Source organism: Sturnira hondurensis, unplaced genomic scaffold (assembly GCF_014824575.4).
Source record: "Sturnira hondurensis isolate 20B ecotype Veracruz unplaced genomic scaffold, ASM1482457v3 Scaffold0021143, whole genome shotgun sequence".
Classification (NCBI taxonomy): domain Eukaryota; kingdom Metazoa; phylum Chordata; class Mammalia; order Chiroptera; family Phyllostomidae; genus Sturnira; species Sturnira hondurensis.
The window spans coordinates 25,997,609-26,024,517 of record NW_028093774.1 but is presented as its reverse complement, the minus strand read 5'-3'; the positions used below and the strand labels follow the sequence as shown (position 1 = coordinate 26,024,517).

Sequence of the window (26,909 nt, the reverse complement as noted above, 5' to 3'; positions counted from 1 at the left end):
AGGACATAAGTGGATGATTTGGTACAAGTTATAGAAAAGGTGAAGGTGACTCCAACATGGATGTACGGCTTCGGTGACCAGGGAGGTCACCCCCATGGCCATGGGAAGGCAGCCTGACGCTTAGCTCTCTGTACTGTCCCCCGGAGTGCGCTGGTCAGAGAGATCCTCTGCCCCCTGCCAGACTCAGGGGTCCCCAGCCTGCTCCAGTGGGTTACGTGGCCTCCCAGTTCTTTGATGGATTTCCCCTGCTCATCCAGGTAGTGAGTCTCAATGAAATCACACCAATGAGGGTCATTTTTTTCCAGTGGCCAGTTTGTGCAAGTCCAGTAGTGATTGATTCACACTTTTTTCCATCGCATTCACCCCATTCTCCCAGTCATCACGGTCTGGTGTCTTGATATTCTGAAGGAAGATTCGGCTACCTCACTGGTTCTGCAGCTTTATCAGTTTCTCAGCATGTTCCCTCTCCTCCTGGAACTGGCGAAGAAAGAACTTGTCAAAGTTCTGCAAAGCCCCATCATCACAGTCAGAGTTCTGAGACAGGGACAGGCAGGCTCAGGAAGCTCAGTGCTCTAGGCTGATCTGGCGGGTTGGAGGCAGCCTCCGAGTCCTGGCGGTAGTTCTGCCGCACCTGAAAGGTGGACACCTATCATGAAAGGTGGACACCTATCATGTCCTCCATCCACTAATGGTATGTGTTCCACACTGAACAACCAATAGAATAGGCCCTCCATAATTTGACCTTCATCTGCCTCTTTTGACTTATTTCCATCCACATTTCACCTTGTTTTCATTGCAAGCTAGGGTTGTGGGCACTTGATCTCAGCTCCACCAACGGAAGCACCTGTCCTAAACTTTGATTTGAAATTCAAGAAAGGGCAGAGGCAAAGAACTCGTTTTGTGATGGGCAGGGACGGCAGCAGTGAGCAGTCGCATCTGTCCAGTGTCAGCAGGGTCAGCAGGGTCAGCCACCCGAGCTGCCAGTGCCTTTCCCTAGGAGTGGAGGTGGGAGCAGCAATGATATCTTCACGGTACCGTCCCGCGGGGTGACTGTTGGGGCCACTATTTCTGGCAGTGTGGCCTTTAAACCAGGTTCTGGGAATTAGACAAGTTGAACAGATTGCTTTTCTGTTGCCTGAATTAATGATAAAAACAGTTTACAAATTCCAATGAGAAAAAAATTTTGGACTGAAATTCTCCAAGCCTTCTCTCCCGGTCTTTGCTAATAAATTCTTGTTCTTTTGTTCGCTTTTTTCCCTAGTATGTTACACAATGTTCTCGAAAGTTAATATTAGGTTATATAGTTAGTGTATCCTTTAGTTAATTTAGGACTATGTTTTAGTCCCTTTGGAATTTAACAATTGTCTGTTCTCTTGGTGCTTTGATTTTTGAACCATCATGTTCCTTAATGTGACTTCTGAAAACAATGGCCTAAAGTTTTGTGCAAGTTCCAGGCCTACCTGCTTGCAGTAGACAGACCTCCCTTAATGTGGTACTGTGCATGGTTTTAAGTGTTCTATATCTTAAGCATGGTGGCAGTTACAGGAATATATATGTGTGTGTCAAATATATATGTGCTGAACTCATTGGACTTGAAATGTGAATTAATGTAAATATGCATCAAACTATTTAAACATCCTTTTCAGGTTTATTTTCCCTTGGAACAGCTTTTCATCACTAAAAACTGTAATATGTTCATTCATTCACTATAACATGTTCGTTCATTCATTCACTATATTCAAGGAACTTGAGCACTACTAATTTCTAGGAACGGAGAACACAGCAGTGAACAAAACAGAAAGTCCTACTATCATAGAGCTCTCATTCTAAGGGGGAGTGGTTTGAAACAGACGTAAGTAAAACACATAGGAATCAGATGGTAATGGGTGCTAGCGAGTCAATGAAAGTAAGGGACGGGAGGAAAGCAGGTATTGGGGAGAAGGTAAGCAGTGTAATGTGGGTAGGGAGGCCTCCCTGAGGAGGTGTCATGTGAGCAGATCCTTGGGAGGTGAGGAGAGGAGCCGGGTGCATATTTGGGAGAGAAGCAGTCGAGGCAGAGGAAACAATAAATGCCAAAACCCTGAGATAACCGGTACCTGGAGTGTTCAGGGAACAAAAAACTGTCGCCAGTGGTTGCCTTGGGACAGGGAAGGCCTTCTGCTGTTTTAGCTTTGGTTTTGCAAGAAAAGCTAGAAGTCTGGATTTTTGTGGGAGATTTGAGTCATTTTTTTTAAGTGATATATCCATCTATACAATGGACTATTATTGATCCATTAAAAGGAACAAATTGTTAACTCATGCAATATCATGGCTGTACCTTGAAAAAGCATTATACTAAGTGAAAGAAGACAGACACAAAAGGCCACATATTGTATGATACCATCATATGAAATGTCCAGAATAGGTAGATCCACAGAAACAAACAGTGGATTCGTGGTTTCCAGGTGCTATGGGGAGAGGGCAGTGGGGAGTGACTGCTCGTGAGTACTGTTTCTTTCTGGAGTGTGATGAAACGACCTGGAATTAGCAATGTGCTAATGCCTTAGCAAAAGCATACATCACTGATGATGTGCCTGAATATAGGTAAGTCCATTGTAGATATTATTGGGACTTGGCAAATTTCAATATAACTATATTGTTCCTGCTGATAAAAGCAGCAAATAATTTAACTTACTTTTTTAATTTCAAAGTAGTTTGATATCTAACATAGACACCGTGCTAGGCTCTTGCTATTGTATCATTCTTAAATCTGTTAAAAGCAAATTATGATACCTATTAGGTGACTAGCATCAAAAAACATACTGTGTTGGTGAGGATGTGGCCTTATCGGAGCCCTTGTGCACTTGGTGGGAGTGTAAAATGGGACAGGCACCATGGAAACCATTAGGGTGGTTCCTCAAGAAATGAAAAATACGACCCAGCAATTCCACTCAGGCATATATCCAAACATTGAAAGTAGGGTCTTGAAGTGAGAGCTGCCTTGGCCTTTTAGAAAGAAAGTCACAGAGGCAGACGGAGTGAGCCAAGTGGGCCAAGTGGACTCAGGAAACAAGTTAAAGGGGCAAAAGAAGGGCCCTTGGAGACAGATTTAGGGAGTTATCCTGGGATGAGCTGCCGCTGCCCGCTGCTCCCCTGGTTGCAAGTCTCTGGGGGACCCTTGGAGCTTAGGAGAAAGTAAAGATACATGCCTGAAGAGAGAAGGCACAAGCGTGCTCTAGAGAGAGAAAGAGAGCGCACACGTGCAGTGGGTCCTTTGTCTTAGAGTTTTTATCTATTTTCTAAAGGCAGGAATTTTAGGGGAGGTCTCAGGAGGATCTCAATGGAATGAATATTCATCAACTTTCCAGGTGTGCCCTTTAATACACTGATTCATCAAAATGAGCATATAGGTCCAGGGTCATGGTCTCTACTGACTAGTTGGTGCTAGGGTAGGGAGTCAGTGGTCAGTGCATCTGGTCCTGATGCCAGCCATGATGTTGCTTCATCTGGTTTTGCTGTTTTTCTGGGCCTGGAGCTGAAACACAACTGGGCCTAGATGCTACCTGTAGTTTGATCAAAACTGTCTCTGTGGTCAGCAGACCTGATGCTTTGTCCGTAAGATTATAATGGTGCTGGTCAGAACTTCAGTGTCCTGAGGGCTTAATGATTAAGGGAGAAGGAGGTGGGTGAGTCAGGGTGCTGGCTGAGGCCAGTTTGAATCAGCCATCTGTCTCAGTTTCCCCATTCCATTTGCCGAAGAATTTTCCTAGCTTCTCACTATCTTGCCTCATTTCCATGTATTTTCAACAGGATGTAACACCCCAATGCCAACATATCCAAAGCTGAACTTAAGATCTCCACTCCCTTCTTCTGTGTCTTTTTCAAAACCTAAAAAGCTGGAAGGCAGACCTCTTATCTCCCCACCGCCTCCTCTCTAAGTATTGCTGAAATCTGATAGTTGTCTCCCACTGCTGTGTCAGGGAGCTGGTCTTCTCCAGGCCTGTTGATTTTCCACAGGACACCAGGTCACTAGATTTACAATGCAGATTTGATTTGCCGCTTCCTGACTTGAAAACCATAGAGGCTCCCTAGTGCTTTTGGAATCTGGGCCCTGGCCCGTCCTCCTACCTCATCTCTCCAAAGTCCTCCTGAATAAACCCTGGGCCTTGGGGGTTGTGAATCACTCTCTTAGGGTTGAAGACATTTGCCTATTCTGCTTGGAAAGCCTTTCTCATTTCCCCTTTGATTCCTGGCTAAAACTTTCAAGGTTCAGGTATTGCCTCTTCTGAGAAGTCTCCCTTGCTCTTCCTGGGTCTGAGTCAGCACCTTCTGCTGTTCTGACCACACCCCGTACACAGTTGCATCATAACAGTTAGCACTGTATGCATTTTCCCTGCCTGTCTTCTCACTAGGCTTGAGCTTGAAGGCAGCAACCAAACTTTATATCCCTAGGATTTAGCAGAGTGCCAGGCACACGATAAGCACACAGTCAGCTTTTGTTGAAGGAAGAAAGGGGGCAAAGCATCTGAAGGGAGATCAGAGTTTTCTAGCCAAAGAATGGCTCTTTGGGAAGTTTATTATTTCAGCTGGTCAATTTTAAGAAATGGCAGGCATGGGAGAAGCCATGTAGAAGTTACTTTCTATAAAAGCACATTTACATGTGTAATGGTGTTTCCCTTTTGTAGCAGGCCTGCACTCACTATTCATGTAGAAGGCAGGGACTTAATCTTCATAACAACCTTACCCTTGTGTACTGTGCTTTTCCTAGTAACCTCCCATAGTCTACTTTCTATTAGGGTGGTCAGTAATGCGGGCTGTGAAAAAGTTCACAAAGAGAAGAAAAGGCAGAGAGCAAGGTTTTATTCCCTTTCCAAGAGGGGAAAGGGGCATGGTGTGGAGAAATACATCAGCAGCTAAAGTAGGGTCTTTGAGCTTTTTTTTGCTAATTGGGGTGGTTGTAGAGTAGGATGATGTTTCTGTTGGTCTTACACAGGCTGCAGCTTGTTCTGATGTTATATTTGGGTGCAGGGTCCAGGCGTTGCAGTCTGGCACATCTTGTTTTGTAAGTTCTCTGGACCTTTGTGCCCTCAGGGTGCTTCCAGTAATTTTCTAATACTGAGAATAGAGGTTCATAAAATGAGAGTCAGTCAAGCTAGCTCTGGCCAAGAGAGCCTGAAAAAGGGGCTTTTGTCCCATTACTGTTCTTGCTTCCCTGTAATTTCCAGTCCTGGGGACATAAGCTCTGAAGAGTAAAATGGCAGTCATGTTTAACAAGGTCATAGTCCTGCTTGGCAAGTGGTGCCACCGTAGCAAATGGCACTGATTTTGACCTTTCTCTCTCCATCCCCAACATCTTTTGTCTTTAGCTGAAGGTGGTCTTTAGGTGGTGGCTTCTGCCATTTTGGTGGAACTCGGTGTTCCTGGGTCTCTACCATGTATACAGGTGATATACATGTTTTCCCTGCTAATCTGTCTCATGTTAGTTTGACTATTAGACCAGTCAGAAGAACCTTGAAGAGTAGAGGAAATTTTTCCTCCCCAACACATGCTAGTTTTCTCCCATAACTTCTGTTGAAGAATGTAGAAGAACCTGTAGAAGAATTTTGTAAGAGTTTATTTGAGTTGTGGGACAAGAAGAAACTTTCCTGTACCCTCAAAGTTCTTTCAGCTAGTTTAATAATCAAATTGATATGAGACAGATTAGCAAGAGAAAATAACCAAATTTCATTACATATGTATGTGTGGGAGACCCACATACATGAGAGAGTCAGAGACCCCCCACACATAAGAGGTTCAAAAACAGAGGGAAAATGGGTATAAAAGACATTCTGAGCCAGGGATGAGGTAAAGTACCTGTGGCTTCAAAAGGTCATTTCAGAATGATAAGGGCAGATGATTCATAAATAGAAGTTTGCCCTACCCTACAGGTAGGACAGAAGAGGTTATCTTTTATAGGCAGGGCCCCTAATGTAAGTTCTTGTAGGTAGTTAAGGGAGAGACACAACTTTCTCTTGAGTGAAGCCAAAGTTTCCTTTAGCTGAAAACAATCTATATACTACTAAGGTACATCTTGGGGTGGCCATTCTGAACCCCCACAGAACCAAACAGAGGACACTCTTGGAAGTTAAGATCTCAACAGACTGAGAAAATGCTCCTGAGAATGACAGTTTTGCAGCTTCTTTTATACATTTGGAATTGAGGGAATATGAGGAAGATTACATGAAGGTGGGGGAAGGGAGTAGATTACACAGGATAGTTAAGATTGTGTGCTCTCTTGAGGGTGGTCATGCCTCCACGGGGTATGGAAAAAGAGGAAAGGTGTTAACCTAGATGCACAGAAACAGTGGACAGAGCTTGTTTAAAGCATAAACCTTTACTAAAGAGGTTGTATTCCCAGGGCATGACTACCCACCATGACCTGCCTGGTTAGGAATTTGTGATCAGATCACCCTGTGAGATTACTTTCAGTCTCTGGACTTGTCAACTTAATCAGAGATTTTTTTTGTCCACACTTCACATTGTCTTCCGTGGGATTTTCTTAGATCACTATTTCCTTTCTCTTAAAATGAGTTGCTTCTTAGAAGCCATCCAGTTTCCCAGATTTTTAAGAATGTGTGACTCAGTATGGAATTTTCTCAGAAAATTAAAAATGGATCTTCCTTTTGACCCAGCAATTACACTGCTAGGATTATATCGTAAGAACCTGAAACATCAATCCAAAAGAACCTATGCACCCCAATGTCCATAGCAGCACAATTTACAATAGCCAAGAGTTGGAAGTAACCTAGGTGCCCATCAGTAAATGAATGGATGTACCAAAAACTATGGTACATTTATACAATGGAATTCTATGCAGCAGAAAGAAAGAAGGAGCTCCTACCCTTTGTGACAGCATGGATGGAAATGGAAAGCATTATGCTAAGCGAAATAAGCCAGGCAGTGAAAGACAAAATACCATATGATCTCACCTTTAACAGGAACCTAAACAACAAAACAAACAAACAAGCGAAATATAACCAAAGACATTGAAATAGAGAACAGGTTGACAGTGACCAGAGGGGAGAGGGGAGGGAATTTCAGAGGGAAAGGGGAAGGGTTTACAAGAATAAGTATAAAGGACACATGGACAAAAACTAGGACAGGATGGAAATGGAAAGGAGGTGGGGAGGGGTTGGGGGTGGGCTGGGATGGGAGTAAAAGACAGAAAACTATACTTGAACAATAAATAAAATAAAATAAAGTAATAAGTTATACACACACACAAGAATGTATGACTCAGAGAATGTGACAAGATGGCATTAATATTGAGGCAGTTTAACTGTCATATATCAAACTGTTTAACTCTTAAAAGGTGTTTGGCTACCAGCTAATGAATTATTCAAGCTAAATGTTAGTAGATGATAATGGCCAATTTTTGTCCCTTTTTTGAAACATATTTGTTTTTGAACCAGCACCTGTGTAGCTAATGATGACTGCTTACCTGAGTAAGGCTGATCTCTAGTTATTCAGACAGATATTGTGTTATTCTTTAAACATCCAAAACAGCACAAGTCAGAGGCTCAGAACCTAAGCAATTATTGTGGTTGGTTTAAATAATTGAATTCTTGAATAAATTTATTTTCTATTAATGACCAAACTCTTAGTAGTGTGTGTGTGTGTGTGTGTGTTAATGTAATAGGTGTGGAATGCTCAGATTTGAAGAGAAGAAAGAGGAACTCTCCAGACTCCCTCCCTTACCCCTGGAGGCTAGAACCACTGAATACAAGAGAAGTAGAAAATACCTTCCGGTGTGACTCAAGAATTACGACACTGCAGGGTGTGGCCTTGTGGTTAGGCCTTAGGGTGAACTGGCTGTTGGCATAGCTGTAGTTTTGTTTGTTTGTTTGAGCTCATTTGACCCAAACTGATGACAACTGCTGGGAAGCAAGATCTCTGGAGGAGTTTCGTGGTTTCTTTTATACATTTGGAATTAAGAAGGGAATGTAAGGAAGATTACCTGAAGGTGGGAGGAAAGCCAGGTGGGGTATCCCCGTGACTGGATCACAGAATAGTTAACAAGATTATATGCTACCTTGAGGGTGGGAAAGAGGTCTGGAAAAAGAGAATTACTCTGTCACTCCAAAGACCTGTGAACCTAGATGCACGAGAACAGAGGACATGTCTTGCTTAAGGCAAAGATAAACCTTTTAGAGGCCTGGGGTGGGATCTACCCAGTTAAGAATTTGTGATCACATCACCTTGTTATGTCACTTCTGGTCAGATTTATTATAGAGCCCCCTTTTATCTACAGCTCCCCCTACTGGTCATAACTCAATCCCGAGGATGCACCAATGACCAGCCTTTTGGTGGGATAGTGTGTTCTCAAACAGTGCTAGGAAGTCTCAATACTGAGGTCATCTTGTCACATTTGCCCGAAAGGGAAGGGCGGGTAAATGGAAGGCAGTGAGGTCTCATGGTCTTCACATTACAGAACAGCGAGTGGGGGCCTGCTGCCTGCCGCCACCCTCTGGGCGAAAGTCCAGAGTCAAAGATTTGGTGATAAAGGAAAGCTGTCTTTATTCAAAAGCTACAAAATTCTGGAAAGACAGCTTTCCACATGCATTAGTCACTTAAGCCTATCAGTTAAGGCTAAACTCTTTAGTTACAGTTTAATCACTTAAATCTATCAATTAGGCTAAAATCTGGAGGACACCATAGCTCCCCTATCATTCCCCCAGTTGGTTTGTGTGTTTTTTTTAAAGATTTTATTTATTTATTTATCTTTAGAGGGGAAGGAGAGAGGGAGAGAAACATCAATGTATGGTTGCCTTTTGTGCGTCCCCTGCTGGTAGTTAGCCTGCAAGGAACCTGTCTGCAACCCAGGCATGTGCCCTGACTGGGAATCGAACTGCGATCCTCTGGTTCGCAGGCCCGTGCTCAATCCACTGAGCTACGCCAGCCAGGGCCCAGTTGGTTTTTAATTATCTTATTTCTATAGGATTAGTTTACAAACCAAAACAACACACCATACAAAAGCTACACAATTTTGGAAGAATGGAAGGCTTCTGCCTCCGAGCCTGTCCCCTCTAGGACACCCAAAGAAGAATAACCTCGCCACCCTCTGCCAGGCCAGCCTGATCCTGGGCTGCACCTGGAGTTTCTTCTTCCATCCAAAATACAGTCCTTTGGGAAACACAGACGGCTGCAGCATGATCACCCAGGCATCCCTGAGAAAAAGAGCCAGAGAGTCAGTTTCTGCCCTTCTCTTCTTTTATTTTTTTAAGATTTATTTATTTATTATTTGACAGAAAGGGAGGAGGAGAGGGAGAGAAACATCAATGTGCGGTTGCCTCTCACTCACCCCTACTGGGGACCCAGCCTGCACAACCCAGGCATGTGCCCTGACTGGGAATCCAACCGGTGACCCTTTGATTAGCAGGCCAGCGCTCAACCACTGAGCCACACCAGCTGGGGCTTGCCCTCCTTTTATTTTAAATTTTCTGGCCCATAACTCCATGCTCTTTGGAGGTATTCAGCTTCTCAGCCAATCCTGTTCTGGACTGTTTACCATTGCCTTGGGCAACCTCCTCCTTCGCACTCCTCCCCGGTGATGTGATCAGATCTCTATCATTCACTGCAAAAAACAAAACAAAAACAACCGCACTTTAGATAATTTCCCTCCTGTGAATTATCATGATCTGTTTTGTCCCTTTCTTATTTTTCTATATTCTGCATCTAGAATGACATTTACATAAGCCATAAAGGGAGAATTAAAAGTTATCTTACACATCTTCAGTAATCATTAACAGGTGGAATATATAGGAATATATAGAAAAACCCAAAGACCAAGTATAACTATTATAATGACTAATACGATTAGCAGCCAGGTAAAGACAATTGAACAACCGGTTTCTGAACTCAACATCAGTCTGTTGAGTTCAGGTAAACAGGACTCGTCGATGTCTTAGGACAGATGCTACCTCTGATGGTGGTGGCATCTTGTCCTTGTGGAGTCTATGGTGTCTGCTGTAGGTGGAGGTGAGTGGCAGAGTCCAGGGCAGGTGTCCGTTCAGTTAGGCGCCTGACATGTCCCTTTCAATGAGGTTGGAGAATGTCATTTTACGGGATGTCCGTTCCAATGAACAGGATCTCCAGGTGGAGTCAGTGATCTCTAAAGTCCTTGCATCCTGGGAGCTCTCTGTTAAAGGAAGTCGTTACCTATTTGGTATTCTCTGAAAGTGACTTTATGAAACCTTGGCAATAGTGTAAGATGTATCCTTTTAGTAATGTCAGCTCATAAGTTCCTTCATCTAATTTAAGTCCAGCTTAAATGCACTGTGATATATGAAGGAATTTTTTTAAAAGGATGGTTTTCTAGGTAGCCCAGAAGAACCAAGCAGCTATTTTGGGTTTCCCATGTCCCAGCTATTTGTGTAATTTACACCCATTGTTTACCCATACTGTAGCTCCTAGAATTTTTTATCACTTATTGACAGTGCTTCCCATGCAATTTAGCATAAAAAAATCTTTTCACACCACAAAGTTACTCCTATGTATATGGATATTTTAACCCTTAAAACTTTAATTTCTAATGAAAACTAAGAAGTAAGCAATTAGCATTTTTTAGCTAGGCCAACTGATCAAGACATTTTATAACTTCTGGAAACATATTTCATAGACGTCAACATTAGTTAGTAACATGGACTTATTTTTGTAAAGCCTAGATAAAAGATTATATCTAATATCAATAACTCAAAAGATATGTCTGTTCTACTTAGATCAGCAAACTTAAATTAACTTTAATTTACTAAGGACTAACCTTAGATCACATGAACTTGAAAAGCTTTTCAGTTAGTTTCTGTATTTCTGAGAATTTTATAATACCCAATCCTTACAATCATTTGCCTTCAAATCAGTTAATTTTAATTTATTAGATCAATTTCAAAGGCAGGAAAACTATCTCACATTTACAACATACATATGTAGACACACAGAGACCTTAGTCCTGAGGGAAAACTTGTTTATAAAAATTTGGATCCAGATTTGGTTCTGGCAGTTGGGGAAGAAGACACGCACAATCTGGGTCTGTCCTTGACGAGTCAAGCAAGTTGCCAATGACCTTCCCCCTTTTAAAATAACGACAGCTATTTTTTAGTCCTTGAGAGAATTGGATTGCCATATAAATGGCATCATAGGTTGATCCATTTATTTAAATCCTCTTTTTGAAGTTTTGAGGTACCAATTAAAGATGCCTTCCCTTCATCTTCCTCATTTATAGCTGGCTTTTTCTAGCTGTATGTGCGAACGATGAATTCAGTATCAAAGGATCCCCATTTCGGCATCTTCCTGCGGGAGTATTGATGGGAGGCCACCTGTGGTTAGGCTCGTGGGCCTTAGAGGCACGATTTCCCATATTCATTTTGGTTTCCTTTGAGATCTGTGAAGTCTGAACAAGCCCCTAGGGAAAACGAGCCTTCACAAGCATGTCTCTGGATGAGTCCACTGTGGGGGCTACCCCTCTAGGACTGCTTCAGGCCCTGCAGGACATTTGTCCTCAGGCCACCTCACAGCGATTCTTAGGCATCTACACACACCCGAGATTTGGGTTGTGGAAGCGAGCATCCTTCCTGTCTCTTTCAGAGCCAAGGCAAGTTCAATCTCTCACTTAACCAGCAGTGGCTTTGTTCAGATTCTCAGCAAGCAATCCAATTAAAAGTCAAAATTAAAAGGAGCAGTCACCCATTATTTTTCCCTTTCTCAACCTTTATCCACCTCAAGGATTTTAAAGATTTTGTTTATTTTACTTTCAGGGAAAGGGGAACGGAGGGAGAAAGAAAGGGAGAGAAACATGTAAGAGATACATCGATTGGTTGCTGGAACCTGGCCCATAACCCAGGCATGTGCCCTGACTGGGAATTGAACCAGTGACCCTTCAATTTGCAGGCTGGCATTCAACCCACTGAACTACACCAGCCAGGGCCCACCTTGAAGGTTTTATAAAAACAGCTCAAATAAAGACAGGACCTGCCACTTAACGCTGGGAGAGCTAGAATTCCAAGAGAAAACTCACCCTTGTTCCCCCAATGCAAAGCGGGGAGCAGGTGGGGCACAGCGGGTCCATGCTGGTACCTAGCACCAGGTTCCAGCCCACAGGGTGGTCCTGGGTGGGCTTCTTCAGAATCCTGCTAACGCCAAGTAAATTTTGATGTCAGAGATGTCCAGACCTGCAGAAAATTTTTATAAGGGTTTATTTGAGCCAAACTGGTGACATGCTGGAAAGCAAGATCTCAATGCTCTGGAGAACAACAGTTTAGCAGTTTCTTTTATACGTTTGGAATTAAGAAGGGAAATAAGGAAAATTACATGAAGTGGGGGGAAGCAAGGTAGAAGATATCTAAGATTACATTCTCCCTGAAGGGTGGTGACAGAAAGGTCTGGAAAAGAGGATTCCTTCTGTCATTTCAAAAGCCTGTGAACCTAGATGCACAGGGCTCGCTGCAGGCAAAGGTAAACCTTTTGAGGTCCTGACCTGACTACCCACCATGACCTGCCCAGTTAGAATTTCATGGTGGCATCACCCTGTGCTGTCACTGTTGGTCAGATTACAGAGCCGCCTTTTCATCCACATAACCTGGCCTGTACATGCTTTTACAGGGAACGTAGAAAACTGGAGCTGTGCGTGAGAGCCGGACTCTTTAGGAACCATTTCAATGAGAAATCAGTGGGCCTGTATTTGTATAAAATTCTCACCAAAAATCCTGTCCTTAAAAATGACATAGTCATAGCACAACAGGTTTTGGGATGCCTTAGATTACACCACCAGTTTCAAGGAACAGGAAATGGGTAGGATGGGAGGGAAGGGGTTCAGAATGAGCCTCCCCCAACTGTGCCACTTTGGCATGTGGACTACTTTCAGCCGAAGTCAGCAAAGGCCCAGGAGGCTCAGCAAGAGCTTTCTCATTTCCCCTTGAACTGCCTAAATGCATTTAGATAGAAAGCCTGGTCCAGGAAGAGTTATCACCAGAGATAACTGCAAAGAGTATGGGCTAGGCACGGTAAGCTGCAAGGAGCTTGGCCGGTCCTGTTTGTTCAAAGTCCGAAGTCCTCTATTTCTGCCTGGTACAGCAAACTTTTGTTAACAAAAAATCTGCTTTTCCCATCTTCCCGTAAAGTGTCTTCTTTCCCTTTGAAGCCCCAGTCACCCAGCCCTGTTCTCCAGTTGTCTGGGGCAGTCAATTTAACCAGTGGAAGAACCTAAAAGGGAAGAAAGGAAAAGTTTTCTTCCCCTGTAGGAAGAACCACAGAGATGCCTCATCCAGGTGAACAGATATGTAACCCCTGGCCCACTTTGGCTTTTTCTTATCTTTTAATCCTTATAGCAACTGTGGGAGGTAGGATGAGCTTAGAAACTGCCCGTTGTTGGAGATCTCAACCCTTCTAGGAAGTTCTGGGCCAGATGACAGGAAATATTCCTTTGCATCTGCCGTGGCGCTTGACCCCCTGCGGCGAGGTGGGCAGGAGGCGACGACGCGGCAGCCCTCTGCTCGCAGCCCAGAGCAGCGTGGGGCGCGGTCTGTCGAGTGTGAGCTTCCTGGGGAACGTGCCTCATGATGCCACCAGACCGATGTGTCTTCTTTTCAGTGCTTCCTGGAACAGGGTGGAGGAGTATCAAGACTCCAGGACAGAAAAAAAGGTCACGTTCTGAAGAGCAGCACTTCTTTCTCCCCAGGGGTTGTTGCTGTGTCTTCCTGCAGCTGGACGGGGGAGTAGCTTGAAGTTTTGTCAGCAGACCATTTCGCAGTGAAGCTCGAGCCTTGCCCTAAATGCAGGAGCCTGGCTTTGTCATGGTGACTCGTGACACCAGGGGAGCCCTCCTCCCACCTCCTTGCCTGTGCTGAAGCCCGATGCGAGGGTGCCCTCGGCTGACCGTCTGTCTGCGGAAGACCGAGCTGACGCGCAGGGGTTTAGAGGTGTCGAGGACCAACGTGAGTGTGGTTCACAGGGCACACGTTACTAAGCCCGTCTTCAGACAGCGATATTCTCTGCTCTCCTTAGGAAAGGAGGAAAGATGTAGTTGGAGCAGCAGTTATTAGGAAACACTAATGGTGTTGTGAGTCATCACAGTTACATGTCTAGGGGCAAGTTTTCAAGTTTATCCCTTTACTCAAGGATCACATTTGTACAAAGGCATCTATTAAACACTGTGTTTGTATCATTTGATCTTGAGATTAACTCTGGTATATGTTAGAGGGATGGGTCTGAAATCACTGGCCAGGATGCCCAGGGTCACCTTCTCAAGGCCAAAGGTGCCATGTGGGCCTAACAGATCTTACTGGTACTCGGTGTATTTTTATTACCAGCACTGGGAGAGACGGGATGAGCCTGTGCCAGTCTGCACAGAGCTTTGCTTTTCCCCACTGCCAGTCAGACAGGAGAGCCCTGTCCAGTTGGTTCCAAATCTGCTTGTCATTCGAGCTCCGAGTACCAGTCTCCCCGCCCGTCTCCCTCAGTGGCAGCCTTCACTGTGTCCAGCAACACGTACCTATTGCGGAGGCAACTGCAGAGCAGAGTGAGGAGGAAGGAGATGTTGAGGGTGCTGGTTGGAGTCTCCTCAGGACTCTGAAGAACTGAACAAGAGCAGATCTGTGTACTTGCACGATACGATCTCTTTCCTGAAGGTACCAAACATTTGGAGATTGGGCCTGAAGAAGCAAAGAGCTGATTTTTAGAAACCCCAGGACACAAGGTTCTTGAGTTTGTACAGCCTTGGGGAATTAAATGCACTAAATAAAACTCAAGACATCTTCCTTTTATTGATGGTAAGCAAATGAGTTTACCTCAAGTAACAGTCTCTTCAAAGTTATCACTCAAGTCACATTTTAGGGATGAGGGAAATTCTGCTTACTTCAGATGGCCCAAATGGACTTGGGCATTCTTCTCCTAGTTCAGACCACCTCCAGTAATGCCACAATGGTGTTTTCAATGAGCTGGTTCTCCAGGGACAGCTTTAGGGTTTTAAGAATTAGCAGGAGCATTTCTTTAAAATACTAGAAATCCCTTTGCATGGAGCTAAATGTGCCATGTACAACGTTTGAGTCTATAACTTTATTTTTTAAAGGTTTTATTTATTCTTAGAGAGAGGGGAAGGGAGGGAAAAAGAGGGAGCGAGAAACATCAGTCAGTTGCCTCTTGAATGCACCCCAACTGGGGACTGGCCTGCAACCCAGGAATGTGCCCTGACCAGGAATTGAACCAGTGACCTTTCCCTTTGTGGGATGATGCCCAACCCACTGAGCCACACCAGTCAGGACTGAGTCTATAATTTCAGTGTCTTTGTTTTTCTCCAGGTTTCACAGACTTGTTATTCCTGATGAGTCATAGACACTCTGTCCTATTCAGGCAGTTTGAAAAATTGACACCAATGTACCCTAAGTTTCCTCCAAATCTGTTACTCTGCCAGTGGGCTCACTGGGGGCTCGGTGGACTCTCCTGTGTGTCAGCCCACTTCAAAACCCATCTCCCTCGACTTGCTGGGAGCCTTGGGAGCAGGTGGAGATCCCCGTAAGTGGAGGTCAGAGCAGTAGGGAAAGTGGAGTTACCTCTATGCTTTTGAAAAATATCTGCTTACTCATAACACTGTCTTCTGTGAGTCTCCAACCAAAGCGTGAAGCAGGCTTGCTCTTAAACAGTTGGCACTATTTAACTTTGCTGAATTTCTCCTTCCAAAGTCTGTGAAACCAGCAGAAGATGTGAGGATTTGCAGCTATCCGTAAGGCTTCAGGCATAGTGTGGTGTGTGGAGGCAGACAATTATGTTCCTTTTCCCTCCTTGCTATCATTGGCTTCTTCCAGGGATTCCCAAGTGATCAGGACCCTAAATAGAAGTGCTGTCCACAGGCATTGCTAAGGTCAGGTAGGGCTGTTCTGATTTCTTCCCCACCAGCTGGTGGTATCCGTTGATGCACTTGTGTTCTCATTTCACTCCAGTGGAGCCTGGAGATGTTTATCAAGGCCAAAGGTGACATCTCCTCCTAAAAGATCATAGTAGTATTCAGTATATTTTTATTACCAGCACTGGGAGAGAAGCAATGAGGCTGTGTCAGTTTGCAAACCTTTGCTTTTCCCCACTGCCAGTCAGAAAGGAGAGCCCTGTCCAGTTGGTTCCAAGTCTGTTTGTCACGCGGGCATCCTTGAAGCTCGGGTTCATTCTGTCCTGCACTGCCTTCTTAAAAGACTGGAAAGAGCAGCGATGAAACATTAAGTCTCCTCTGGGCTTGACTTGCAGATGAGCTAACCTGAAGCACAAAGAAGTTCTCGAAAGGGACAGTTCCCTCAAATATGACAGGCAGGTATTCCTTCCATATTACAATATTTGCTCTTTTCACTATTACTTTAAGATTTTTAAAAAATCAGGGAGACTGCTCTGACCAGCATGGTTCAGTTGGTTGGGCATCGTCCCCCAAAGTGAAAGGTTGCTAGTTCGTTTCCTGGTCAGAGCACGTGCCTGGGTTGCAGGCCCATTTCTGGTTGGGGCAGGTAAGAGAAGCAACTGATCCCTCACACACTGATGTTTCTGTCCTGTTCTTCCTCCCTGCTTTCCCCCTTCTCTAAAATCACTCAAGTCCTAAAAAAAATTAGACCATTTCTTGTGCCTTTAAAAAAAAAGATTTTAATTATTTATTTTTAGAGAGAGGAGGAGGGAGAGAAACATCAGCGTGTGAGAGATATGTGGATTGGTTGCCTCTCACACACCCCCAACTGGGAACTGGCCCGCAACCCAGGCATGTGCCCTGACTGGGAATCGAACCAGCAATCTTTTGGTTTGCAGGCTGCCACACCAGCCAGGGCTCTTGTGCCTTTTGAACCAGAATTGCCACACACAGCACCCTGATAGTCATAGCTTCAGTATTACTCAGCTCATTGTGTTCTTATAGTAAAATAACCTCCCGTCAGCCTCCCCACTCCTTGCAGGCCTGTGGGCTGCACGTCATGCTCTCTACAAGCTCATAGTGCACCGCGCCAATATGCAGACTTCTCATTTCTATGAAATTGCTCAAACGTTTTCCAAACACAGCATGTACAATTCTTTTAGGCTCTGGTTCACTCTTTAGAAACCAGTGCTGGGCTCTGCTTCACTAGTCCTTTGGGTGCCACAGTGCTATTGGAACAGTAGGCATTAGAGGAGAAAGGTCCCAAGAGGCTATACCAGGATGGTGTCGTGTATTTACTGATTCAGCTCTGGAATGAACTACGGTAGTTAGGGTTACCAGTAATTAGGAGCATAAACATACGTATTGGAGTTCTTAATCACTTAAAGGTTACGGCAGTCAGTAGAATTTAAAAGTACTCACTGTGGCGGAGATTGCTAGCTGTCTGCCAAAACCCATTTTCATCACCTCCTGGACCTAACTTAGACCTGCATTTGCTGGCCAGGGCCGTGTGAGCAGGGGTGACGTACCACTTGTTAGACCAGGGCCTTTAAAAGCAGAAGCGTGCCTTCTCAGTGTTTGCTGCTGCTTCCGCTGCCTTGAGGCTGGGAGACCTGATTGGCCACAGAGATGGCAAAGCCTTAGGTGTGGCAGAGCCAGAAGCCAGAAGGAGCCTGGTCTGTGAATTGCTGCATGAAGGAAAGCCTCCTGCTGACCTAGAATATCCACCTGGGTGTTAAATGAACAAGAAACCAATTTACTGGGTTTGAGCCATTGTCTGGGGGAGGCTCTGTTACAGCACTTCGTCCTATCCAACAACCTTATTGAAAAGAGTAGTATGGATGCTGTTTGAGGTTCCCCAGTAGTCAACCTAGGGAGTGGGACAGGGCACTTTTCACCATTAGACACTTCCTTATCAACGTTATAAAAAATGTCTATTGCCAGTAAGGAAAGAGCACAACAAAAATTAGCAAAAACAGTGCTGGCACGAACTTTACTTGTAGGAGTCCTTCCTTGGCCACCCCAATTATCACTGAATTTCCTTTCGCTCCTTTAGCACTCACTCTCCCTTGTCCTTCCCTGGGACGTAGTGTGGAAACCAAAGAGCAGAGCTGGAGTCATGTCGGGTGGGCCACTCAGGCGGGGCCTCACAGGGAAGTAATCCCTTAGTGGGGTCTGGTCCCCCGGGAACAGAAGTGTGGATGCGGGGAGGGCTCAGCAGACTTTCCGGCCCAGAGATTCATGCGAACCACGATGTCCGTGCATAGTCGTGCGGGCAACGGCCCTTCAGCACCCACTGTTGGGAAGCCCTCTGGCCGATATGGGGGCAACTGGGAAACTAAGTGAATAACCAGAGGGCTGTTTGCTGAGCAAGGAATCGGAGCAAAGGGAGTTGCATGACCTTGAAGAACCCACCCTCCAGCCTGTGAATGAACCTAGTGATCCGCTCCACAGAGTCACACATTTAATGACCAAAATCCTCTTGTGAAATTCAGTTTCTCTTCCTGGCAGAGTGTCGCCATGAGACTGCCAAATTCTCTCCAGGTTCCTTTTTGGGCTTTCTGCAGCCTTCTCCTGATGAGTAAATAATAGTGAGTCCAGTGCTGTTTCCTGTCACACTTCCCGGAGTCTACGTTCTAGATTCCGTGGCTGGACTTGAGTGTTCCCCAAGCTCCGTCACTCGTCCACAAGGTCGAGCGAGTTAACGTCCATGTCCTTCTTGGTCCTGTGAGGATTAAGTGAGTTAAAGTAGTTTTCAAAAATCAGTTCATATTAACATTATTTAACTAGATTATAAACCTTTTTAAAATTATACACCTCATGTTAGTCACCAGGCAAGCCCTGGTGTGTTCTACCTAGTAAGGACTCAAATGCCTGGCGTGGCGTCAGGAGGTGCTGAGATAAACTTGCACAGGGAAGTGGAGGCATCAAAGTGCAGGTGCTCACGTGCAAACCCTGCCCGGCCTGGACTGTGGCCAACAGCGGCAAGGCCTGACACTGACCTGAAGGTCAGTTAAAACTTCCTTTCTCTTAGCTCTCAAGTTTCCTCACATATTTTGAGACTTAGAAGTACATAATGGCTTTACTCACTGCTGTCTTTCTTTCTGTGTAAAAGATTTTTGTGTTTTTATTTAGTCTCCCCCCCGCCTTCTTCCCGCTGTTCGGCCAGTTGTCATATGCTCCTTCTACCTTCAACACCTCCCTCCCCTTTGTGTTGAGTTGTCCAGATCGTCTCTGGTTCTGGGCCTTTTATATGTCTATTTTTGGAAATGCAGTGACCAAAAGACATGTAGAGGATTCCAGCTGCAGCTGCCCTTTAACTGAAAATGGGATAGTTTTCCGTTATGCTTCCGGTGTGCTTTTGGGGGTGACCCCTTGGTTGGCCTTATGTTCCAGGTCACTGTTGGGCTTGGGTTGGTTATAGGCCACTGCTTCATTTTACATTTTATACTTCTGCGTTTTTAAACATTTTATCAATAGTTTGGCTTTGGGTTGCGTTTGGATTCAAGAAGTACAGCTCAGCCCTGGCTGGCGTAGCTCAGTGGATTGAGCGCGGGCCTGCGAACCAGATGATCACGGTTCGATTCCCAGTCAGGGCACATGCCTGGGTTGCAGGCCAGTCCCTGGCAGAGGCCAGTTCCCAGCAGGGGATGCAGGAGAAGCAACCATACATTGATGTTTCTCTTCCTCTCTCCTTTCCTTCCCCTCTAAAGATAAATAAATAAAATATTTTTTAAAAAAAGAAGTATAGCTCAAAATTGTACAACTTAAGTTCAAGCTGGGTCCATGCTGGTCTGTCAGAATCTGAATCTTTAATACAAACCTCTGCAGATATTACGATTCCTGTCCTGGGACCACTTCCCCTTCCTTCTCCAACATACCTGCACTCCAGTTGAAGCATCGGGGTCTTAAGGCTATAACTGTGTTCTCTGGTGGTTCAGATCCCTCCCTGATCGATTTGGATTATTTAGTCCTCACCCTAAATGTGGCTAAGATGGAAAGGCCAGCACTTACACCAAGGATAAAAATTAATATGTACTGACTGATACCACAGTTTGCTAGAATATGTGCAACCTGGATTGGAAAATGTTACAGCTGTCAGAATATATCACTAGTTGTTTTTAAAAAATTATTTTTTTAAAGGGAAGTCAGTGTCTTTATTGGCTGAACAAGCTCCTTGAAGGGGATGAAGCAGGAGTGGCTGGCCCCTGCTGCCCAGCCAGCCCTGCTTCACAGGCTTTTGTAGGCAATGGAGAATCGCCCAAGTAGTGGCTGCTCGTCTCGGGCTTAATTCCCACCTGGGTGAAGGTCTTGCCTTGGTAGTCGCCCACCATGCTGTCCCTGTCCCTTGTCTCAGGCAGGAGGATCCTGTCCCACTGGTGCATCTTCACCCTGATGGCTTCTATGTGGGTGGTGGCTCCTGGCTGGCTCTGCACAGGTGGTTTGAGGGCCACTTCTGCCGCCGCAGCTGGGTGTTGTGCAGCTGCAACAGCGCTGGGAGGCCACGTCCAGCAGCTGGCCACGGTGCACACCATGGTAGGAGACCTTGTGGAAGGTCTGCGTCTGCTCCACTTCTGCTTTGTTCATTCTCCGGAGAGGACTGTCTGGTTCTTAAAGTGTTGTAATCAAGTGAGACTCTTTGAGACAACTGCATAGTCAAGAGCACAAACTTTGGGGGCAGATGGCCCGGATTTGGATCCAGATTCTCACATTTAGCAGCTGTGTGACCTCAAGACCTAGGTTTATAACATGAAAATTCCTGTATATGTATTTTTGTCCTAAATAAACTTTCTTTAAATCCTGTTGGCTCCTCATAGTATTTTACTTCCACATTAGAAGTCTGACTAGAAGTCTAATTGCTACACAATTTGTGATCATTAAAGTCAGGTAATATTTCTGTGCCTCGCTTTCCGAAACCCCCTCTTCACCTGCAAAACTGTGTTCCTAATAGCACCTCCCCATAGGCCTGCTGGGAGATACTCCTGCCAGTCAGGCCACATTTTGAATTTCACACTCTGAGAAAAGGAGGAGGATGTGGACTTTGTCACAAGTTTTTGTTTGTGGCGCAGGCCAGTAAAAGTTGGAATAACATTTCCAGTTAATCTTCCCATTCCCCGCTTTTCCCAGGCTGTCGCGTAAAAGACTTTGGAGATTTGAGTTTCACTCCAGTCCCCAAAGACGATCTCTACAACAACTTGATAGTGAATCCTCGCTCCGTGGGCCTCGCCAACCAGGAACTGGCTGAAGTGGTGAGCAGAGCAGTGTCGGGCGGCTACAGCTGTGTCACGGTGGGAGGGGACCACAGGTAAGCTGGGAGCTGGGGTGCTGGTGGGGCTAGGCGGCGTGGTGCCTTGGGCTCCCCAGTCAGCTGGTCTCAGTTTCCTGAGTCACACACCCTTCAGAGTTTTTAGGGTATGAGGAAAAAAATTCATAAACAGAAACCTCGTTTAAAGTGAAGCAGGAGGCCAGGAGGAGAAACTCACACGCCCTGTCAGTTGATCCTGAAGTCCAGCAGGAGGAACTGTGCAACAGCACTCCCGACTTCTCTTCCCCTCGATAAAAGAATTTCTTCTTTTTTTTTAGTGGATATGCGTTTGGCCCACCGTGCTTGCATGTTCTGGGTTACAATTCTCTGTTGTTCCCGAAGAAACCCATTTTCCTGGAGAAAAAGCCGGCTTTTTGTTTAAGGTCAACAGTGTGCATAATAGCATTTTGATGTCTAAGATCGTGAGCTGCTGGAGGCACAAGTGGTCCTGTTAGGACACGTTGTATAGGAGGACAGTTCAGAGGAAGACTGAGCGAAGTTTTTAGACACACAGCACAGTTTCATTCTTACCTCTTGGAACTCTTTCTTGAGAAACGGTCTTATGATTTTCACTTGGCTGCTGGGAGAATTGGAAGGATCCATCAATAGGCTGGATTGGGGCGCTTTTTTTTATAGTTCTGCTAATAGGCTTGTCCCAAATTCCCCACTTGGCATAAGAATACATTCTCTACCTCCACAGTAGCTGTCCTAGATGACTGAGCATAGAACCTTCCTCTCTCCATGAATCAGCATGTACTTTACACAGCACTGCTCTGGTGTGTTCTGAAGGGGCACTAAGGATTGGGGGAAACTTGTGATCTGTCGGGTCTGGATGAAATAAATACATGTGGAATGAAAAAATTCTACAGAATTTCAGAAATCAGTCTGGGCTAGCATAGTCAGATTTCACAGGGGAGTATGATTTGAGCTAAGCAATGGTTTTTGTTGGGGGGAAAACCCCAGCATTTGAGTACTAGGAGTATTGAGTACTTCGTGTATATTTTCAATTAATCATCATATTGATGACATGAGGCAAATACAGTTTATCTGATTTACTGCAGGGAAGACCAAGGGTCAGAGTTGAGATACCTTACCCAAGGTGCAGAGCTGGGATTCAAATCCAGTGTGACTTTTATAGGCACTTTTCTTTTCTTTTGAGATCCAATATAGCAATTTTCCTTAAGGTGCTTAGAGAATCAGATCATTTAACAGAAATTACATCTTTGTTGTAAGGGGAGAGGCAGGTAGATTCCTCAAGAACAAAATTTTAGGTAGAATTAGGAAGGAGTCCCAGGTTCTCTACTAAGATTCAACCACAGTGCAGATCTCCTGTGCTCAGTGCTCACTCTCTAAGTCCATTTGTATTGTCCCTCTTCTCATTGTCTCCTATGTGGGGACTGCTTATCAATGTGACTGTCGTAGTCCTTGGTTTTCCTTTGTTCTGGAGCTCTCTATATTGCAGCCCTGTCACGGCTCCCAATTTCCCCAGTGCTAAAACCTAGGCTATCTAGGAAGATTCTAGACAGGCAGAAATGAGTATAAAACCTGAATAGCTATTGAACATTTTAAAGGAAGAGGCATTTTTAGGTTACTCTGCTCCTTTTACAAAGTATAACGTACCATATCGCCTTAATCATCAAACCAACTTTCTTTTTTTTAAAGATTTTTATTTATTTATCTTTAGAAGGGAAGGGAAGGAGAGAGGGATAGAAACATCGATGTATGGTTGCCTCTCGTGCGTCCCCTGCTGGGAACTGGCCTCGATCTTGTGGTTTGCAGGCCCGCGCTCAACCACTGAGCTACACCAGCCAGGGCAAACCAACTTTCACTTAAACAGACTGGGGTTATCATCCTTATTGTGTAGAAAAGGAAACTGAAGTCTGGAGAAGTTAGGTGACTTATCCTAATCACACAGCTCTTCCCGGGGGTGACGTGGGGCGGATGGGGACAGCATTCTGCCTTAATCCACTGCTTTTAGCACTAAACCATGCTGTCCCTCAAAACGGTTCTATGTGGAACATGCAGCTTAAAATGCTGTCTCATGCTGTACTGTTGACCAAGGATGGCTATAGAGTTAGTTCCTGAGATGCTTAAGCTACATTTCCCATCTATGTCCGATTCTTTAGTTACTGGGAAGCTGGGCAGCTTTTCAACCACTATTTCCTCAGCCATATTCCTACCACCGAGACAGGAGAGCTGACCAAGTAAGCAGAGACCAAGGACAAGGAAAGGCAAAAAAAACAATATTTGAATATCATGCTAATGTATATAACATGCAAATAAACTTCTATTTTATTCATTGTTCTAAATGAGGTCTTTAATTGGGTTGCCCTGTTACTTTAAAGACTTGTTAAAGACTTAACGACTTTGATTTTTCCTTTTAGAAAGTACATAATATTTTTAAAAAGCTATAAGGCTGATTTTTATCCTTAAAAAGTTAATGCAACCAATTCTTTAAAAGTGATTAGATCTCCCTGGCTTCCCTGAAGAGGTATTAAGCAATACTGGTGAGTTGTTACATATAGACCATATTCTTTAACTGGATTTCATTCTTGAACAAATATTTAAGGTCCTTTTCTGGGCCAGGGCTAATGGACCAAACTTTAGGGATTTGTGGGCAGTAATGACGTCTGTGACAGCGAAGAGAGGATTGCCAGTGGTCAGCTCTGACCCTTTGGAGCCTTCCATTTCTCCCTCACTCACTGAAGGTTACCTTTTGGAACGACAGCCCCAGGGATTCTGCCTCCTCCAAATCCAGCTTAGTCAGGCCCCTGACTTTGCCCTGAGGGCAAAGTATGAGCCGCACTGGCTGAAGATATTTGTTATTGGTGATGTTTTCCGAGCAGAGGGCCTTGGAAACTCTTGTACGGTTGACCCTTAAACAACTCTGGTTAAAGGCACCAACCTCCCTGCACAGTTGAAAATCCAAGTGTAGCTTTTGACTCATCAAAAACTTCAGTTGTCCCTTGCTATCCACAAGGGACTGGTTCTGAGACCCTCCTGCTGATACCACATCAGTGCATGCTCAAGTCCCTTATTGGAAAATGGCACAGATCAATGCATACGGTCGGCCCTCTGCACCCACAGACTTTGAACCGTGGGTTGAACATACTTATTTATTGAAAAAAATCCATGTGTAAGTAGCCCCATGTAATTCAAACCGTGTTGTTCAGGGTCAGGTATATTTTGTCTTTACAGCCTGGCCATCGGTACCATCAGCGGCCACGCCCGGCACCACGCAGACCTGTGTGTGATCTGGGTGGATGCCCATGCGGACATCAACACCCCCCTGACCACTTCATCTGGATGTCTCCACGGACAGCCAGTTTCATTTCTCCTCAGAGAACTACAGGACAAGGTCAGTCGGCCAAAATGACAAGTCGAATGGTGTGCAGGGGCTGGGAGGGTCTAGGTCAGAAAGATTTCTGTGAAGGATAGGTTGCCAGTGGTAGAAACGCTTTGCACTCCCACTTGTTCCTCAAACATTATTATGGGCCAGGCAGTATGTCAGACGGGAGGGAAAGGTTCTCCCTGCATCCAGGGGGTTCATACTTGTCTAAGGAAAGGCAGGTGGTACCAGGTAACTCGAGTGAATGATAGACCTACGGACTGGGGACTTCCGGTTACAGGCTCCCAGGCCTCACTTCCAGACCCTCCACCTTGTTTCTACCTGGTGGCAACACCGAGCTCTCACTGAACTGTTAAGGAGTAGTTACCTGTATACAGTCCTAAAATTACATTTGGTCCTCTGAAGGCAACCATGAGGCTGATGTGGCCCCCAGTGAAAATGAGGTTGACACCCCTGGTCTAGAGTCCAAGTAAAATCATGATTACCTCTATTTTTCTAGGCTGTTCAAAAGACATGGGAGCCTAGGCATAGACGAGTCTGTTTATTCCTCCCCTCAGTGAGGGACCAAGTTAAACCAGGAACAGAGAAGGTTACTCATTAGGCAGAATGCATGGCCTGGCTGTCAGCAACCTGCATGACAGCTGGGCTATGTTTTAAGAACCCATCTGTAAATAAGTCAGTGCTGTAAAAGGGCTGGTCAGCAGTGTTCCTGCTGTTTGGGTGAGAGTGAGAAACCGAGACCACTTTAGGAGATGTGATTTATTTTTTAACTCTTCTCGAGAAAGCTCTGCTGTGTTCCTCAGCTGCCCTTCCGAACCAACTCCACTCCACTCGTATCAGTTCTTTCCAGACCAAGTGAGTGCTGTTGCACTGAGCATGCCCTGCAGGGGGGGAGAAAGCAGACTGCATACAAGGGGAAGCACACAGTGATGGTCTTGACGAGACCAGCAATCCCTGGTGAATCCTGTTCATTCCTCTCTCCACAGGTACCACAGCTCCCAGGATTCTCCTGGATCAAACCTTGTATCTCTTCCCCAAGTATTGTGTACATTGGTCTAAGAGATGTGGACCCTCCTGAACAGTAAGTTGATATAGGGTTACACTCTGGGCCTATCCCAGCCACTTCTGTTCCATCTGACAGGCTGTTCTTTGCCTTAATTTGTTGAAGATCACTATAAAGTCAATACCCTCTCTATATATGCATTTGATTAAAAACGCTATTTAAACTAAGAATTCCTTCCTTTATATCTCATCACAGCTTTATTTTAAAGAATTACGATATCCAGTATTTTTCTATGAGAGACATAGACAGACTGGGTATCCAGAAGGTCATGGAACGGACATTTGATCTGCTGATTGGCAAGTAAGTAACTATATCCTATTCCCAGGGGAATAAGGCAGCTCCCAGTGGGCAGCATACTTTAGCTTTTCTCTGAGGATAGCAGCTTTTCTTTCAAATAAAAGCAAAATGTACAAATTAAAAATTAAAATAATTTAGAAAGGGAGAATATAAAACATATTAAGTCCTATTCTTCCTTGGGTTGGGAGGGAGCTTCCTGAAATTCACTGCCTAGTCCTCCCTCTTGCACAGTTTTTCTTTAGCTCCATTTTTAAAAAAGATTTTATTTATTTATATTTAGAGGGGGAGAGAAGGAGAGAGAAACATCAATGTATGGTTGCCTCTCATGCGTCCTCCGCCGGAAACTGGCCTGCAAACCCAGGCACGTGCCCTGACTGGGAATCGAACCGTGATCCTTTGGTTTGCAGGCCTGTGCTCAATCCACTGAGCTACACCAGCCAGGGCTCTTTAGCTCCATTTTTAATGTTTGTCTTTTGAGATGAGAAGCATCCATTGTTCCAACTGTCCCATTCTTCCGAGCCTCACTATTTCTTCGTCTGAAAGCAGACTGTAGTTCTTTATTAAGCAAAACTTGGTCGTAGATAAAGATGGCGGATGAATGCTAATCAAATGCTAGTTTTAAGAGTATTTTCCTGGTGCCAAGTCTGTATTTCTGGATGACGAATGTAATTAATTGCCACCTGTTAAAATTTTTAGTTATTTAGCATATACCGTATTTTTAGGACTATACGATGCACTGGTCCATAAAACATACCTAGGTTTTAGAGGAGGAAAGTAAAAAAAAATTTTTTTGAAGCAAAAAATGTGGTAAAATCTTTAATAACCTGTGACCCCACTTCACTGCCCCTGCCCCCACAGCCAGCCAGGTATGCTACATTTGGACTCTAAGATGCACCCCCATTTTCCTCCTAAATTTGGGGGGAGGTGCTGCATCTTACAGTCTTAAAAATACGGTAGGTACTGTATGTTAGTTTCAGCCACTGGACACCAGGCTAAACTGGAATTAGGA

At 44.8% G+C, this 26,909-nt stretch overlaps 1 protein-coding gene across 1 annotated transcript in view; it reads left to right on the top strand.

The window, feature by feature from the left end:
• The window catches only part of ARG2 (arginase 2), a 38,627-nt gene that overhangs the window by 8,423 nt on the left and 3,295 nt on the right, over positions 1-26,909 (top strand). Inside the window, exons 3-6 of the mRNA XM_037031128.1 lie at positions 21,014-21,191; positions 24,390-24,549; positions 25,527-25,621; positions 25,799-25,903. Coding sequence (XP_036887023.1) covers positions 21,014-21,191; positions 24,390-24,549; positions 25,527-25,621; positions 25,799-25,903 — 538 coding nt within the window. The remainder of the gene's footprint in view (positions 1-21,013; positions 21,192-24,389; positions 24,550-25,526; positions 25,622-25,798; positions 25,904-26,909) is intronic.